The following is an 18999-nucleotide window of genomic DNA, read 5'->3' on the forward strand; positions in this document are numbered from 1 at the left end:
GGTCTGAATGACTCTGGAAAACAAGGAGTTCACTACTGCACTCTGTGTACTGCGAAGGGTTTGTCTATATTTAGATGGATGCTGGCAGTAGGTCAAATCAGACAGTAGCAGCAGCAGTGAGTGGTCAGGTGGTGCCTGATAGACCAACTACATCTACGATGCTGATGACTTCATTTGCAGTAGCTCATAGTTTTTATGAAACTAATTTTCTTCAAAAGCTTGCATACATATAGTAATGTGCCTGTGGGTTTGGAAGATTCTTCAATAGAATCTTGTAAACAAATCCTGTGAATTACTCTATAACATTGATAATCAAAGGTGATTGTAGCACCTTTGTAGCAACGAATATGAAATCACTGATTTAATCACTCGAGCACAACATCCAGTACACTGTATTCATCTGCTGAGCCTTCACAGTATACCAGTTCCAATTGATAATGATGCTGACACTGTGTAGAAAATAAATGACTTTTAACCTTTATTTAACTGCACCATAATACCTTTAAACTTGTTCTAAACAAAGACATATTTTTAGAGTTCAGTTTAATTTAGTAAAAGAATTCATCAGCTTCATCAGTATCAGGACCAGACCCTGATGTTTTTTGCTTTGCCTTCATGCTTACTGTTTTAACACTGCAGAAATAAAAGGGTGACAAAATTGTTTGTGCTTTTACACAAAAGCCCTACACAGAGCTGACAACTGCTTCTGTTGAGTTTATCCTCTCAGTTCTTTGTTTTCACATTGAGAATTTTCCATCTGTCACTGTGATTTTTTTTTTTTACATGCAATGCTCACAGACCCCAAGCCAGCAAAGAATCAGAAAGAACATCAGACACTAGTAAATGGAACAGGTTAGGTTCTATTTAGGCATATTAAGTTTCTCTAATCAATCACATGAGTAGGTAATAAACATCTTTTTATATAATGGTTTATATTTAATTATTTTTAGTAATTGATATTACTATGCAAAACAAACACTTTTGTTGATTTTCTTAAACCAAATGTATCAAGTAATTTTTTGGTAACATCCTGCTTATTTGGTTTACGAACCACTTAAATGTACACACTTATAAAGTTTGACCCAATGTCATTATGGTGTGTTTTACTGTTCACTTTTTATGTTAATTACAGGCAGCCATCAATGGAGTGATACCACAAGAAAATGGAATATTGCAAAGGTACATTACTTTATTGTCAAATGCCACCTCTAGAATGTTGCGTTGTTCTTTGGTGTTTATTGTCTGCATCAACCAATTCTGCTTCTTCTGTTGTTATTTCAGACAAACAGTGTTGTTTAAATAAGGGGTCTGTCCAGGCTGGGGCATCACTCTCAGAATTCTCTGTTCATGACAAATGGACAGCATTGTATTTCCTTATTATACTGGTGTCTCTAAAAACCAATAAAAATTAAAACTTGAGTTTAGGTTAAACCTCTCAAATAAAAGATTCATCCTAAAGACAGAACACACAGAGCATAGTAAAAACATAGCAACATTGGGTAACTCTGACCAGTAAAGCCAGGTCCTGACCTGTACATCAGACAGAACAAACGGTTATTGTATATGTGTATGTTGCAACAGAGAAGAGCCAGCTCTTCAGACTAGGACTCAGCTGTCCGTCTGCACTTTAAGGACCATGGGCATTCCCCAATATACATGGGGAAAAGAAAATACACACATCCATTCTACAGAGGAGATGTGCGATTAAAAGAGGAGAGGTTTGTAACGAGGAATGCTACTGAACTGAAAAATAAGAAGAGTAAAAATGTTAACATTTGACTATGACACTCAAACTATGAGATACTGTAGGTGTTTTTTTTTTTTAGGAGTTTGTGTTTTGCGCTAATTGCAGAATGCAGAAAACTGCCTTAAACCAAGTCAAACTGAAGACCTACTGGTGTGACTGGTTAATTTTTTTGTCCACACTTTGCATGTGTGACACCGGTCATTGGGCTTTGAGAATATTGGTGTTACCTAAGGGCAGACATTGGTATGAATGGAGGCTTCCTGCCAGGCTAAGCATCAGCCAACATTTTCTAAGTGGCTGGCACTGGGATGGGTAGCCTGGCATCATCTCTTAAATAAGTCGATGATGTGACCTGCGTTTGGCCCAGTTGGAAGCTAAACCGGCAACCCTGGAAATACATTCTTCCTGCCCTTTCTCCTGTCTTTTATCTGTAGGATTACATTGGGATGTGTTGCCACCATTCAAACATTAACAGGTAGAATTAAACTGAAAAGATGAAGCACCCCTGTTGGTCACCATGGTCACCACTGTTTTAGTCTGGGTAAATTAGTCAGGCGTTTTGTCACTGTTTACCTCTAAGACCACACAGAGGAGCGGTGGCATCTGGGTGTAGGGCAACAGGGATCAAGGTCCAAACAGCACCAACGGACACACTAACGGCCTTGACTGTTACAATACCAGGTCTAAGTGAATGTGGGCTGTGCTGTTTGGAATCTGTCTCTGATTTAATTGGGTTTATTGCGACACCTTTCTTTCTGTCATCCCTACACCTTTGAGTTGGAACTGTGACTCTGGTTAAGTGTCGTAATGATTTTGAACACAAACTCAATAACTCTTCACACATACTGTTTAATTGTTGCATAGTTTTTAAAATAAACTCTTGCAAGCATCAGAATGATTCTGTTTTTGTTTTAATACAGTGAAAATGATTTCTTTATAGCTGTATAATCATGTAACTTCATGGTTTTCTTAAAAAAAAGAATGTCTTCAATGTCTAAAAAGACAAGATTTATCCTTTGGTTGTGTTTTTTCCACAGCCTGTTGTTGCAGTGTCTGTGTGATGAATTTGTTATGGACTGAGGCCTGGTAATGTAGTGGACCAAATAAAATAGAGGCTTTGTTAAACAGTCCGGCCCCCAGCACCAAATTTTTGCACGACAGTTGCTGCTTACACTTGATGGAAACAAAGGACACACTTTGTTCATAGTCGACAGATCAACAGTTCATTCACTGGACAAACAGAAAAGACAGAATAAAACTGATGTGAAATAAAATATTTGATCCTAATCATTGAATTTCTGTCTTTGTTTTGAGAAGTTTGTAGAATGTGTGTCACTGTGTTTTTTCCCTTTTAAAACAAGTTATCTTTTTAACTTATACACTGTAACTTTTCCAGCGAGGCAAGTCAGGCCAGCATGTATGGACCTCTTAACCAATCAGAAGCAGCCAATGCAGCAGCAGGAGATGCTGTCCCCCCTCCCTCCTCTTCATCTTCTTCCTCGTCTCCTCCATCGACCTCAGCTTCAGGTTTTTGCCCCGTCAGCGCCTCGTCTCGACACATTGTAGAGCGGCAGCCACGGATGCTCAACTTCACTGTAGAGTACCGGCAGCGCTCTGTAGAACTGGTGCTGGAGGAGGGCAGCTCAGTCGGTGAGCAACGGGAACACACACACACACACACACACAGACATGTTTTGTGTAGAAGTATAAAATACAAAGCCTGTTGTACATGAAATACAGTGTCAACAATGTGAACAACTGTGATTTACAGGAGAAATGAAACAAATCCTTGGGACAGAACTCGGTGTCCCAGTGTCTAAAATGCAGCTGAAGGGGTGGAAGAGTGGAGAAGTGTCTGACAGTGTGAGTCCTTGGAGCTGAGTAATCTATCATGAGCAAATGAACAATAAGATGTCTTAGATTTTATTAAAAACATGCTAAATTATTAACCAAATGTCAGTTACATCCGACTTTATACAGTAAATACCTAAACTTACAGTTTTACATAGAACCAACACAGTGTTCACACAGTCTAATGTAGCTTCATACCTCATACTCTGGGAACCACTTTCTTAAACCACTCTTTAAATTAAAAGTTCATGTTTCTGTTTATCTGTTTGTGTTTGACCAGGCACTGCTGAGAACTTTACACCTGCCCAAGAACAACAGCCTCTATGTTTTAACACCTGACATCGCCCCCTCCGCCAGCACCAGCAAAAACAGGTATTCAACCCAGAACTTTCCTCCAGGCACCACTTTTTTAAGTATTTTTTTTCCCTATTTAAAACTATATACTATGAATTACCACCGGTATATTGACTTTGGTGTAATAGCAATATTGAACACTAGGTGGCAGTCTTAATCTAGTAATGCAGACGTCGCCCACTTGCTCCATGCAGCAAACACCACTGTCATTGATATATTAGTAGACCTTTGACCTGCTGCTGCGCATTCATTTTCTGTCGTCCACTGTGACATTTTGAACGCAGCGTCTTCTTCCTCAGCCTCCGTGTGTTGTGTAAATAATAATTTTCTCCGCCGTCTTTGTATCTTTGTGACTTGTGCTTATTTTGTATGATGTTTTTCAGACAATTTTTTGAAAAGCCTTACATGACTTCTACACTTGGTGGTTCTCTGTGTGTGTGCATGTGTGTGTGCGTGAGCTCATTCAGTAACAAAGCTTAATTAAGGCATTGTAGGTTCACCACACAGGTTTTTCTGTTCATCTCGGTAAATGCGCGGCAGTATTAGCAACCTTTCTTAGTGAAATGTCAGGCAGATCAGTGTCAAATCACTGCAGTAATACAATCACAGGTGGCAGCTGTGATTGTGAATGTGTGAATGTCCTTTCATCAGCACCAGATCAACATCAGCTGAAGCCGTTTATTCCCTTTATTCCATCTGCTTAAAGTCGGAAAACCTCTGTGATCTTAATTTGATGTATTTATTATTTTTAAGAGGTAAATAGATAGATAGATAGATAGAGAGCACTTACTTAATCTCTCAGGAGTTCCCTCGGGAAATTTAGGGTGGGTTTATATATAAAGTTTAATAAGTTTAAGTTCAGTTTATATGAGTTAAAATATATTTAACATATATTTAACATCAGGTTAGCCTTTAGTAGATTACTTTAGCCTGGTAATAGTAGCTCTCAAGCTAAAATAGCGCAGGCATCCCCGGTCTAATACATACACGTCCAAGTTGGTTTTTTGACTTAAGTGAAAAATAATGCCAAAGATAATCTCTATAGCTGTCTTTCAGCAGGCATCCACATGTCAGCAGCTCACTTGTGAAATAAGTCATTTGGCCGTTTGCAGTTTCACTAAGTGCTAGTTAGATTGTGTTAGCAGCTTATGACCCTCGCGTCCCCCGTCTCGCGTCTCTGTCTCCCTCTGCCTTTTTTCTCGTCTTCTCACTCCTCCACTAACTGCTGTGTCTTCTTAGCGGCACCGTTGCCATTTCTCAAAGTGTTACCGATATCATTTTGGGTGTCAGGAGCTCATTATTTTGTGTAAGCTATTTTGGGGGAGGACTTTTGAGACTTCACGGGGTGTAAACACATGCATTTGGGTTTAAATGTGTGTGTAAAGGTGACCTTGCTGTCACACTGGGAGAGGATTGATGAAAGAATTCTTAGTCACTGTGTGTAAGTTTATATGTCAAACTGACTTTTGCTGCTGAGAATGTTTATACTATGACTCTCTTGGTCATTCTTGGTACTCCTGCCCAGGCACAGTTCACCGTTTCAGGCCTTTAACTGGAATTAAGCTCATAATCACAAGCAGAAAAAAATGTTAAATAATAGTAAACTATTTGTTCATACAGGACGTGTTGTTAAGATCCTAACCAATTTTAGAGAGCTCTATTATAAAGTAGCCTTAAATACATTGACGACCCCTGCCTTAAGATAAAATATTGATACAAAATAATGAATACATACAAAAGGTTATAAAATTATTGAATCTAAACCATTGTGTGACTCTGTAACTGTGAACTCTGTGGGTTAACATGGTATGGCCTGTGTATAAAAATAGAACACCGCACTTTTTATTAAGAAATGTAAAACACTGATTATTGTTTGTTAGAGGTGAAAGCTGTCGTCTATTTGACTCTGATGATTCTGACTGTGAAAACAGTGGTTTGTTGCGTCACTGGTCTGCAGTTGTGATCTAAAATGACCGTTCAGTGGAGTTTTACAGTTTTTATTTAATCTAAATTGTTGCTAAGCAAAACTGCCAATGTCCCTCACATCCCCGGCAACAACTTTGTCAAGTTTGGCGGTGCTCACACACACACACACACACACACACACACACACGGTTGCACAGACAGATTAGATAGTGCTGAACTGTCATTATTATGGTGCTGAGTAAACTTCTCTTTGTTGTTTGATTAGAAATAAATCTTCAGGCTTTGGGAGATTTTCTTCAGAGCCCCAATCTATCTGGGGCAGCGCTTTAGCTATAGTGCTGTTGTGTGTAGTTCTGCAGCCTCATCTCTAGAAGGTTGTTCTCTGTGGTTGTGTTGGTGACTGGCCATGAATACAATAGGGTGTTGAGGAGGAGCTAATCTCCTGCATAAATGATGAAGGCCTAATGAATTTTTCAATGGAACTGGGTTTCTCCCTCAGGTCTCCTCCACTTCAGCTTGAACCGAAAGCATGTTTGCTGATTTAAGGTTATTTTGGTTTTTTTTAGTTTTTTAGTTTTGCTGTGGTCTCCTGGCCCCCACACTCCACCATCTCCATGTAAGTGCAATAGTAGATGCACATATGCTTCAGAGAGATGGCTATCAGGCTAACTACAGTAGCTCTGATGGGGAGGAAGCCCACATGTTAGCATGTTGATCAGCTCTAGAACAGGATGGCTGATCAAACCCAAGCAGAATGTTTTCGCATCCTGCTGTTTTGTTGTGGATGCAAAATGTGGCGGAGGTAAGCCGTGTGTGGTTCATGCCTCTTCTTTTGAGACGCTTGCTGTTCGTGTTAGCATGCACCACAGTCACGGTGTGTATTTCAGCCTGTGAGGTGTGTTAAAACTTGCATTAATGTAATGAGATTGCATGAACGTGTGATAATCTGTGAAGAATGCGGATGTGACAGTGTGTGTGGTGTGCTTTGTGTGACCGTGACCGCCTGTGCGGGGGTATTTGTGTTTTACAGGCACATCACATTGCGTGTGCACATGCGTCTCTCTCTGTCTGGCAGGGCTGGTTTAATAAGAGTCTGCTCTGTGCCATGGGGACTCTGCTTAGGCGATAGGCTTACCTCAGAAAGAAACCAATCTGTTTAGCCCGCTCCCCTTCGCCTGGAAAGAGCTTCATTTTCTCTGTCCATAAAGTTAAATGACATTTTCCTCCCAGCACCCTTATGCCATGTCAAGTACCTCTTGAGATGTTTTTGGCCGACCTTGGTGTCACGGTGTGACAGGCTGAGGTAAAAAAAAAAAAAAAATAAGAGAGCGAGAGTGTGAGGGAGGGGATAGAGAGAAAACTCTAAAGGCTCAAGCAAACACTGAGACGTCCAGGCTTCAGCTCCATACTACTCAGGGGTCTGCTTTTATCAAATAAGGGGAGCTGTGACAACATTAGTGGTAAAGCCAGCCCCAAGAACTGGGATATTACACTCAAAGTATTGATGATCTCAGTTAATTAGAATTTCATAAAACAATCATTTGACGCTGATGCTGTTAATACACCAGTGAATATTTAAATCAGGGGTCACCAACTATAAAATCACATTTTTGTTTCACATTATCGTTTGATGTTTAATTTATTTTTTAATTTTATTATAAAACTGAAGGTATTTTTAGCCTTTATTAGTGAGTACCACACAATATTTTCCTCACAGTTGTGGAATCCTGCCACGGGTCAGTTTGGTCAGTTAAATCATACATTTTAATTAACAGTTTATCATTATGTCAGCCTCTTAATTATAAAAGAAAAAAACATTATCAAGGATACATTTGGTCTAAGAAATTGATATTCTGCAGGTAAAAGTATCAAATACATTAATAAATTTAAACCCGTTTCTCCATCAACTGTGTCGAGCCTTTTCAGAAAGAGCACAAATCAATGCCATATTAAAAGGAGAGGCTACAAAGATACAGAAAAGTAGATGGCAAAGCTCTTCTGTCAAATACTAATGTCCAAAATCTCAGGTTCACAAAAATATCAGTATACCAGGGAAGGACCGGTGGGTGAATTTCCTCGACCGTTTACAGTCTTCACTAAGGCAGTGTGCCTTTATTAGTTAATACTCTGGGCAGTCATCAGTGACACTTGGTGGCACTATCAGTGCAAGTAACATCATGCTGTACAACAGTACCACATTCAGTGTCATCTGTTTGGAATCTTAGGAGAGCAGCTGATAATACACAGTAGGTCAGGGCTCACCAACTATATTTGTCAGCCAGGATTTTTGTGGACAGACAACTCAGGGGTCGGAATCTTGAATAAAACAATATAAAATTCACGTTTTTGTCTAACATTATTATTTGATGTTTATTATTATTTAAGTTGATGATGACACATATTGCTCATCAACACTGTCAGGTTGAACTCCACTGAGCCAGGACCAAAATCTCACCCAGTCTGTCAATCATTGAGCACAAAAAAAACCAACAACTTCTAAACAACATCTTTAGACTTTTCCTTAAGTAAGAAAAAAAATTGTCTATGGAGGATTATAGCAATCATAGATTGGAACTTTATGCATCAAAGTTCTTTAATCTTAAAATCAATAGTTTTAGTATCTTTTGATCCGTGATTAGGTTGAAATTTTAATTTTTGTTGTTTTGACCAAATATTCTGTCAGGTCGGCGTTCAACCACTGATAAGAGGAGATGTTGGTTTTCTGTTTGGAATAACAGAGTAACACTTCCACACAGTTTACCCTCTATCTTTGTCTATTTAGGAGTTTAGCTTCCTGCCAGCAGTAGCTCGGGATTGTGTCCAAACATAATCATGATATTAGCTAGATCCTTATTTATGTGTCCCTTCCCTCTCTCCCTCTCTGTTTCTCCATGTCTCTCTCCCCCATGCAAACAAGCACACACATTTCTCCCATCCTTCTGCTCAGCCCTATTACATATGCATCCATCCTCTCTACTCCACACATTTCCAATCTTCTCCAGTTAGCTACAACAAACATTACATTTACATATTGATTTCGCAGTTTTAGTCAATGTAAATATGCTGTCATTACAGTAAATTTGAGCTTCTGTTAACATAAGCTCGTCCAGATCTGCACAGATTAAGGGTGTGATTGCATAATTAATGTGTGTGCTACATATTAAATCCCCCGTCCCTGTCTTCCTCTCAACTCTTCCTCCTCTTCTTGGGTTCTGAGCCCTGATTAAGTGGGTGCTTCGGCCCCTAAGCCTCCCATTAATATTCTGCCTCACAGACTCAGCGTTTGCTGAAAACACTACTTAACCTCACGTCTTATTGTAAATGACGCTCCCAAAAGTTGATTCCTGGGCCTGTCCTCCATCGTATGTGAAACACAGAAAGTGTTGATATTTGCCATTTATTTGATATTTGATAGTCGAAGCAATCTCCCAGAGATCGTTATTAATATATTATATATTCTTTTATATCTTTGTGCCACTGCTTCTTAGTTTGATCTGTTCTAACTGTGACTGTAGCCTAAATAAAACCATCTTCTGCACTTGATTTAACAAAGTCTGTGGTTAGTAAGGTCCATCATTTTAAGAAAAATAATCTTCATAGTGGTTACAAATAATTTAGCTTCGCTCTCATTGATTCAGCCGTGTAATGACCTCAGCATTCATTTGTAATTAAAATAAAGGCTGATGTTAATTAACAGTAACCTTCTCTAATTAAGGCATTTTTTGAAATAGTCTTTGTTTCTTTTACTTTTTTTTAAATTACTCTCCTTAGGCTAATTGTTGACTTGTCATCTTAATAACTTTAGGTGTCATTTTCCAGGTGTAACTGGATTCTTTTGTGTTTGTCATGATGCTTTGTGTTTTTATAACAGAACAATAACAATAACAGAATTAGCAGCCTAGGTAATAGCTCTGTTTCTGTCGTTACCTATGCTGATAATTAAAGCTGACTCTTCCTCTGGGGTTTTGTGAAATAATTTTTGATTCTGTAGTCAATTCATTGCAGAATCACTGCCTTTGGTCTGTACAATAGACTTTGTCCTTGATGTGTCTTTCTTTGTTAGCAATGAGGCCGACTTATGGACTGCATGTTTTTAATGGTGCAGGTGGTCAAAGCTGTGGTATCATGCTGTGCTGAGTGCAGCTCTGGCCAGGCTTGTTAAGACATAACCAGTAAAGTGGGCGACTAGCCCCCTGAGAACAGCCCAGATCCCTGTGGACCAGCAGGCTTCCACTAGTAGACAAGTTTTAGCTTGCCCCTTTACTTGTCTCAGTCTCTCTTAGTGATAATGTTGACTTTCCTCGTCACACAGTTTTTTCTTTCCTGCTATCCTTTTCCTAATGATTTCCTGTCCTTTTTTTGTACAGTGCTCTCCAAGATTCATTAAACCAGAACTTCCTGCTGGTCATCAACCACCGTGAAGCCCAGAAGAACTACAACCTCAACTTCCCCGGCTCCAGAACCATACAGGAAGTATGAAAACTCACACGTTCTTGCTCTGAGAGCAACCATCCAAGACACAGTGCGACTAGCACACACGTCTGGAAGGAACTCACACTGAGACTATCACAAAGATAATATTATTGTACCTGATTCTGTTTTCCCATAACACAGCTTTCATTCCATTTGCCAAACATTGCTAGTCTATCTGAGCCATTGATTCATTATTCATTACAAATGATCACATTTCCAAGCACATAATTACTCTCACAGCTGTGGTCTGGTACAGCCCTCCCCCCACCCCCCTCCAGCCGCGCTCCTCACTTTCCGACACTGCGTCTTTCTTCCCCTACTCTCGGCAGCCTCAGTGGTCCGGGAGGCGGCTTAAATAACTGAACATTGTTTGATCTAGGCATGCGGGAGCATTGGGAAGAGACAGAGTCCATTCATTTTCTTTGTCTGAAACTAAACAGTAGATTTGGCAGCCAATGAAATATTAATATCTACTCATATTTGACCCGGTGTGAAAACAGTGCCTATCTCTCCGTCTATTGGTTATTGTGATCACAGCTGCAAATGGAAAGCCATGGAAATATGCTTGCTCTTGCTTGCCTATGCAGATATGGCACTTGTGCACACACACACACACACAGGTGTACCTGGCCATGCATAATTTATCATTCACAGTGTGTTGACTGCTCTCAGAGAAATAAACTCCCCAAAGACTCATCAGAGCAACCTTTTGATTTGAGTTATTCAACAATTAGTTTCATCGTCTAGTTGCACCTTTGTTTACTTGCTGGGGGGTAAAAAAAAGCATCTCTTTTCTTTTGCTCCTTGCTGCCACACTGACTCATCCCTGGATCCTTAGTATAGGTGAAGATTACACTAATAACATTAATAATCAGCCTACTGGCAGGGCTTGTAATTGTGCTAATTGAACAGATTAGTACAACCAGCATCTGAACTGGAGCGAGCAGCGAGCCTCTCTCTGCTCTCAACTTCTACTCCCTCACCCTCTTTTTTTTTTCCTCCATCCATCATCACTCCCCCTTTCTCTTACTCTCCACTCAGGCAGATGGTTTTGATGAGCACCCACTGTGAACCTTAAGTGTTTCTGCTGGGATTACAAACACTGTGGAGGGGTCCCTGTGGTGTGGGAGGGGGGAGACGGTGGACGCAGAAAAGAGGCAAAGGACCGTCGGCTCTGTGGGGTTGCTGTAAGAAGACACAGCGGACAGAGAGGGGACAATGTGGGCTTAAACGGGCCTCCATGAAGTGGTCCTTTCCTTACACATGCTTGTCTTTAGGCATTTCAAGACACCCTGCTGTGAAAATGAGGCCTCAAACATTAACCTGCAAAGATCTGGACTCAGTGTGCCCCGGAACAATCACACTCTTTATATTATTTACTCTTTTGATAAGGTGCAAAATTTCACAGGTGATGACCAAACTGTGATATTTTTACATAATCATCATATGCATGTCTGGAATGGCCGAGGCTGTTCCAGGCAGCTCAGAAAACCCAATTCGGGTGAAAGGTTAATCACTTTTTTACATGTCACTTGTGATCTCAATAATATAACCTTAGAATTATACTTATGAGTATGAGGAAAACTTCTCTCCACATAAATAAGGCCAGAGAATGCAACAAAGAAGTTATCCCGTTTTAGCCCGTCCACGTCTCCTTTCTCTTCAAACTGTGTCCACTCAGAGACACATATGGACTCCTCTACAGAGCACCTTTTCTCCCCATGCTCCCTTTTGTCTTAGATGAAGACTAACCGATGGTCCCTGCTTGTGCATATCAATAGGGATAGAGTCCTGTCTTCTTGTTTGTCTTTGCCAAAGGCTCAGGCTTTGCCTTGTGGCTTTCAGAAAAAAAAAACTGCCCTCACCCCTCCCTTTCAATCCCTTCATTCTCCATTTCTCTCTCGCAGTGTCCCTTTTCTACCTTCTCTTTTCTTTTTCCATCTCCAGAGCACAGGGATGTGTAGACTGTGATTGGCATTACCAGACAAGTGCTAGGGTGAGTTGCTGGCTAGCTTCTAAGCTAAGCTGCAGAGCAAATGTTTGCCAGGAAAGTAGAGGGTAGAATAGGGAGAGCTTCTGTGTCCTGGGTCGTCCGTGACCAGACCAGTTGTCTTAGGGATTTCACTTCGCTACTGCCTCCCCCCTCCAGGGCTGAAGCCTGGGCCCCAAACCCTGCTCCACAGCTGGGCGATGTATAGGAACCAAATGCAGACAGGGATGAGAAAAAGAAGGCAGGGTCGAAAAAGGATTGAAAAAGAGGCATCTGGTGCCCAGTGGAGATGATAAGAAAGAGAGTGTGAGGGGAGCTTGTGACTGTTTAATGGAAACCTTTCCTTCTCTTTGATTTGCTTCCAGCTAGGGATTACAGGCAATTGGCATTTACCATGATTGGATCATTAATTTTACTCTGAGGTGTAACGCCAGCAGCTCGGCTTCACAGCCAGACCTGCTAATGTTGTGTATAACCAACTTTTACACCTCTGCTTCATCTTCACATGACCAAACAGCCAAAAAAAAAAACCTTTCTGCTAAATCAAAAAAAAAAGTTCCTCTCAGTTCGTCTTATTTTACATATCAAATTAAATGATAGTCTTTGTGGCTATATTGCTGGTTGAGAAACAAACAGACTAGTATTACAGTATTAAGTACTCGTTTTATTAGGACTTTAAAATGTGTCGGCTAAAATCTGAGAAATTAAATATCCTTTTACTTTGGAGCACGGTGGCTGAGCACTATGGCTGTTTTGACAGACAGGGGGCAGCATTTGACAGTGCTGTGACTTCAGCTGTCCAGCATGAGGATTGCTCTGTAGCTAGGTGGACGCTTCAAACTATGTCATAATGTTAACCTGTACTCCAGTGCCAATATAGCTATTCTATAATTTGTCACTTTTACTTTTTTTTACTTTAGAAAACACATTTTCTAATTCACCAAATTGAGAGAAAGCCTAGAAGCCTGATTAACGTTGTTATGGGGCCTGCTCTGCTGCTGTTCTTTTGGGTGTTTGGATGAGGTTGTCTTCTGACCGGTGTGTCGTTCCTGTGTGTCTTCACCCCCCCCCCACCACCACCACATCTCCAACCTGAGCTGTGCTTGCGGTGGGCATTAGTTTGTTGTTTCTCTGATGCTGCTTTAACCTCTGACTCCAGCCTCTTCATTACTAGTGTTTATGCCTCTCCGTTCCTCCCTTCTTCACCTCTATTTATCGGCTGGCCAGCCGGTCAGTCAAATCCCTGTAGTCCGGCTGGTCAAACACAGATATTACACTCTGTAATAACACTGGCCAGCCGTTCTGACCCCAGGCTGCTATCATGGCCGTAGCCTCACTTCATAAGGATAGGTGCCAAGCAGTGTGGTGTGGGATTTACGATAGAAAGACAAATGATGGCCTGTGCCACTCATTTATTATTGTTCTTTTCTTTTTACTTGGCTTGTTTGAACTACAGATTGCTTTGCTGTGCCAGAGCCAACACTCTCGAGGTCACTAGTGTCTGGAGAAATGTATATCTTGGGGGGAAATAGGTGGAAAACTGAAGGAGTTGAATATAAAACTTTCTGCGAGCACCCCACGTCTAATTAAAAAAAAAAAAATTACCACTGTTTTGGTTTTGTTTTTCAATATTTTACCACCATGATTAGCAGCTCTGCAAATGTCCAAGGATCCATCTCTCCTGCTCTTTACAAAGGCAGGATTTGTACCGTGTGTGTATTTAAGGATCTTTTTTAACACAATAGAAAGTTTTCTCAGAGTCCACGTCGACCACTGCAGGCCCGAGGGTCAGAATCCTGCCAGACAAAGAGAGAGAATCCACGGCCGCAGCACCCAGACGCCGACAAGGCTTTGATCAATTGCGGCTCTTGCACATCAGGCTGGCATCGGGGCTTTAAACCAACAGCCCGCTGGATGGTGTAAACAGGGGATTCAGGGAGGCAGGCGCTGCAGACTACTAACTGTTTAAAAGCAGGGCATGTTATTAAATGATGCAAACACAGAGTCTACACATGAATAGGCCAAGAGAAATACTGTTCATTTCAGAGTGTGGAGCTGTTGTTGCTGGGCATTAGCTGTGGCATCTGAAAAATGCTCATAACAATTATTGAATTTTTCTCCCCCTTTTATGTGCTGCTTTGCCCCCACATGGGTTTACTGTCATTCTAGTTGTGTGTACGTTGATGTAAAAACTATATTTTATATGTAAGACTCTTAGATTCATTTAATTAGAGATAATTAAAAAACATTTAGAGCATGATGTCATCACTCAGGAAAAAAATGACAATATTAAATTATCACTTTATAATTATTATTTTTAATTTTCTGATAACACATTATTGTAACTTTTTATTTTTCTTGTTACAGGTGAAGAGGAACGTTTCAGACTTGACCAACATCCCAGTCCGACACCAACAATGGGAGGGGTGGCCAGCATCAGCATCAGATGACTCTGTAAGACACACATTCAATCACTGTATCTTCCTCACCCTTGCACACAAGCCAAGATAACTTATTATCCAGATAGTTGTATTTTTTCGTATGAGAAACATTGTCTTAGATTAAAGATAAATACTTCAGACCTAAAGAGAAAAATGCATATAGAGGGTTTTAATAGTGCTAGCTCACACAATTGCAAAATTTGGAAAGGGAGTGCAGTTGAAACAGTTCCACACTTTGTAGCTGTCTTCACGTTTTATACTACAGCCATCTGTCAGAAGCATGAGCTCAAAACGTACGGGCTAATTAAGATGTTAAAGACAGTTCCCGTCCAGTCCCCCCGCTCTGTGGACATTAAAGCTCACATCATTGAGTCCTGCTGACCTCTCCCATCACAGGGTCGCTCTACTCGGCAATTCAGTCTGGCCACAGTCAAGCTGATCCGAAGTGTCTCTCATACAGAACCTTGAGGAACCTCTGACCCCTTTTGTCTGCCACCGTCTTTAACGGCATATGTGTTCCCATGCTAATTGTATAAGATTAACGTGCTACATTGTGAAGCTGTTGTATACACATTCTTCTGGTAACATTTTAGTGGTTAGATCTATGTGATTGCTGATGACTATTGACTCTCTATCTGGTGTCAAAATTAGAATGTGTTGTCAGTGATGTAACTGAGTGGTTCAATTGAAGATTAGAGTAGTCACCGTATATATTTTAAGTGTTACACGTTATGATATATTTATAGCAATCAGAAAAAAGCTGCCACTGAATAGAAGAACAACCTAGTGTGGAGACATTACACAAAGAAACCGTAATATAATGTGATTAAAATCATCCTTTCTAGCCCTGCTGCAGTGTTTCTGATACCCAAATGTCACTGTTGGCTGCAAGCAAAGAAAGCAAATATACTGCACCATTAATGTGCACATCAATACATCCTGTCCCAACAAGATATTGTTTGCACAATTTGTTTCACAGCATGCAAATCCAACCTCTTAATCACCGTACAAACAAGCAGATATTTCTGATAAATAAAAAATGACTGTAGTCATCTGCATTAAACAACACAGGAAAATAGATTTAGAGAATGTTTGCAAGTTATTGCTAGATTCAATAAACCACAGTTCCTATTGAAGATATGTATAACATATGTTTTCCCTTATCATATAAAAGACTGTAGTGGCTTGGGTAGCTTACAGTAGTAGTTGCGTAGTTTATCAGTTGTAATACGTGCATTATATTTTGGGGTGCCTCAAATGGGAGCAAAGGTTATGAAGGCCCAGGTTCATGAATGCCTTGCTCCTTATTGTGGCATCATAGACCCCAAGAGCACCTGGCTAACACAACATCGGCCGCGTCTGTGTTTCTTGGATAAGATATTAAAAAGCACAGACACAGAAGTGTAATAATGGCCTCCACTCCGGCCACCGCTCTTATTGAAATGTCTGAAGGTATTAGCAGAGAAAGCCTTGGGCTTGGCTGGCCTAGCATGAGGGTAGGGAGCCAGTATTAGTGTCTAGCTCATTAGCCCAGCCTCATCTCCTGAGGTTTAGACCAATAAACATGGCAGTAGGAACCCTAGATTACACTTTGCACTGCAAACTGGCCCCTCATGCAGTTGAATCAGATGAAAGTATGCTTTCTTGATGCATGCAGTATATCTGTCTATGTGTTTGTTTTCTTTTGCATTTGTCTGTCACAAATGTTTGCTCACGTCCTTCTTAGCATGATGGCTATGTGATCTTGAACACAATTATGTTCATTGTTGTTCATGTGAGTGGTCAGCTGACTGGGGATAATTTCTGCCACTTTTTGTTAGTCGAGTGCTTGTATTGTTTGTTTAATTTCCTCCTGAATTGTTCAGCTGAAGGAAGTGGGTGCGTTGTAAAGACGTTCTCACCTTTCAGGGACACAAACAGTTGTGTTTCTTCACCTTCCCTGATACAGTCCACTCACTGTGTTTTATTGTTTGTTGAATTATTCAAGGTCTTGCAGAGAGTTGAAACTTGAGGAGGGTAGATAATACACAGTCCACTGTGAACAAAACACAAGTTTATTCAGAGCACTCTGGTTCTGGGTGTAACAGGAAGCATTGTTAAAACAATGTAGCAGGAGTGCTGCTCATTTCTACCTGAGTGGTTTTGTTGGTTGTAGTAAACATCTCACCTTTTAATTAGTTTATGTAAAGTTTCACTTGGTGATAACCTCTAAATAATAATAATAATAATAAAGAATTGGTTCTCATTCTGGTGTTAGGTATCCATAGGCTTCTTCTTCTTAGTGGAGTTTTTTTATTGTCAGTCCATCCTCCACTTCTATTAGAGTGGATAACTGTCAGTGGGAGATTTACCCTTGTTCACCCACCTCCACTTCCACCTCTCGATATTACTTTGAGTCAGTAATAGCTGACATTTATGCAGTGTTTCATGATGTTTGCTAATGTATTAATGCTGCGGTGCCTCAGAGAGGCGCATCAACTTGTAGCCCAGCACCTCCCTCTATTTCCCATTTGGCATTAATGGAATACTACTGTGCTATGTGATTGGAACAAATGGAACCAATGGCTTATTGCAGGCCTTTTGGTTACCGTAGTAACAGGCCTCAACTGTAAGCACAGGCTGCTCCTGAGTCCTGCTCCCTTGCCTCACTTGGTCCCTACTAGTGACATTCAAAGCTGACCCCCCCAACCCCCCACCCTCTGACACCCTCTCACTCTGTGTAGCCACACGGTGAAAGAGGGATTAGTGCGCCTGCCATACAGCAAGAACGTCATTGGTTCATTGGTTTGATTTAAGGGGCTCTTCTCAGGGTCTACTATTTATTCGCTCATAGTCCAAAGAAGTGAATGTTCTTAATTGATCTTTTAGGTGACTGTGAACGTGTATAGTAGTTTGTCTTCTGTGACCTTGTGCATCGTAGAATATGAAAGAATGAAGTCCCTGTGTTTGTATCTCAGTAAAATGCTCGTGTCCTTGTGGCCTGGCTGTCATCAGTCTAGATAAAAAAAACAGAGGCAGAGACGATAACTCTACTATACCCAGCTACACAACACCCTGATCCACATCATGTATTTATGGCTTCCTAGGCCTTTGGCACTGTTGGCATTTGGATCATTTGTACATGCACTGCCTAGCCTGGCACATACTGGACGAAGCCCCTGATGATAATGACAGAAGTTTTATTGTGAGCAGTAGATTCTGTGTAAAGCATATGAAGTCTGTCATTCTATCCCCTCACTGTTTCTGTCTTTCATCATCAAAGAAAAAGTGTGCTAAGGTGGTTGTGTGGTTTCAATGTTTGTCGGCGCAGCTGTCAGTAGTAATTATCTCACACTCACTGCCAGACACCTAATCCAAACACTAAAGATAAATGAAACATGGACAGAATAGAGGATGAGAATTGAAGAAAAAGAAGGGGAGAGAAAGAGAAAATGGTTTGGTGGTGAGGGAGAGAAGCTAAGGGGGTCGATGGAAGGAGAAAATTCTTCCCCTGTATCGGCATCTGAATGCTTAGAATTTTAATGCAAGTGTTAATTAAAAGAATCCAAAAAAGAAAAGCCAGCTCCTTTGTGTGGTGATGTGGGAGAGGGTCAGTTGGGGGGGTAACCTTATCCCCCCACCCTGCGTGCCCCGCGGCACTTCAACTGTGTTTCCACATTTTACCACTGAGCCATCAAGCTGCACTTGTGTACCTCAACATTGGAAGAAGCCACAGGGTCAAAGTAACGAAGAGAATTGAGAGGCACTCGACTCCTTTTTTTCTCCTACTCGACTCCCCTCATTGAATTCCTGCCAGCCCAAACCCTCCATGCTGTCTTTGACAGGGGAAGTGATCATCATTATTTATACACTTATTGAACCCTTGAATAAAAGCCTCTCATTATAAGGAGTGGGGGTAAAGAGTTCTTAAGGATCTCTGTGCAACTGCTGCTGACATTTACGTGTTAAATTGCACACTTGACAGAATTTGCTCGGGGCCAATCTTTTAGGCACTTCAACTCAACGTGGCTTGGAGTGCAAAAAGAAACATCCCACCTGAAACCCATGTTGTTGTTGTTGTTGTTTTGCTGGAAAACCGTACCCACATTACAATGTCCAAACTTGATTACCAGGTTAGTCATAATCTTTAACTTGGAATAGTACCATAACTGTAAATCAAGTACACAAGAGGCAAAGTGACAAGGTAAATACTTCATTTGAAAAGAAAAAGGGAAAGA

The 18999-nt window shown here is 40.8% G+C and overlaps 1 protein-coding gene across 2 annotated transcripts in view; it reads left to right on the plus strand.

Moving 5' to 3' along the window:
- faf1 (Fas (TNFRSF6) associated factor 1) overlaps window positions 1–18999 on the plus strand; it is a 51572-nt gene that overhangs the window by 4105 nt on the left and 28468 nt on the right. The window contains exons 3-9 of one of the 2 annotated variants that reach the window (XM_017031197.2): window positions 799–852; window positions 1133–1179; window positions 3144–3397; window positions 3519–3610; window positions 3879–3970; window positions 10246–10351; window positions 14709–14795. In XM_017031197.2, coding sequence (XP_016886686.1) covers window positions 844–852; window positions 1133–1179; window positions 3144–3397; window positions 3519–3610; window positions 3879–3970; window positions 10246–10351; window positions 14709–14795 — 687 coding nt within the window. In that variant the 5' untranslated portion in view covers window positions 799–843. The remainder of the gene's footprint in view (window positions 1–798; window positions 853–1132; window positions 1180–3143; window positions 3398–3518; window positions 3611–3878; window positions 3971–10245; window positions 10352–14708; window positions 14796–18999) is intronic. The other variant, XM_008335709.3, reaches the window with a different exon arrangement.

The sequence above is a fragment of the Cynoglossus semilaevis genome, chromosome 2 (assembly GCF_000523025.1).
Source record: "Cynoglossus semilaevis isolate Cse_v1.0 chromosome 2, Cse_v1.0, whole genome shotgun sequence".
NCBI classification, from domain to species: Eukaryota; Metazoa; Chordata; class Actinopteri; order Pleuronectiformes; family Cynoglossidae; genus Cynoglossus; species Cynoglossus semilaevis.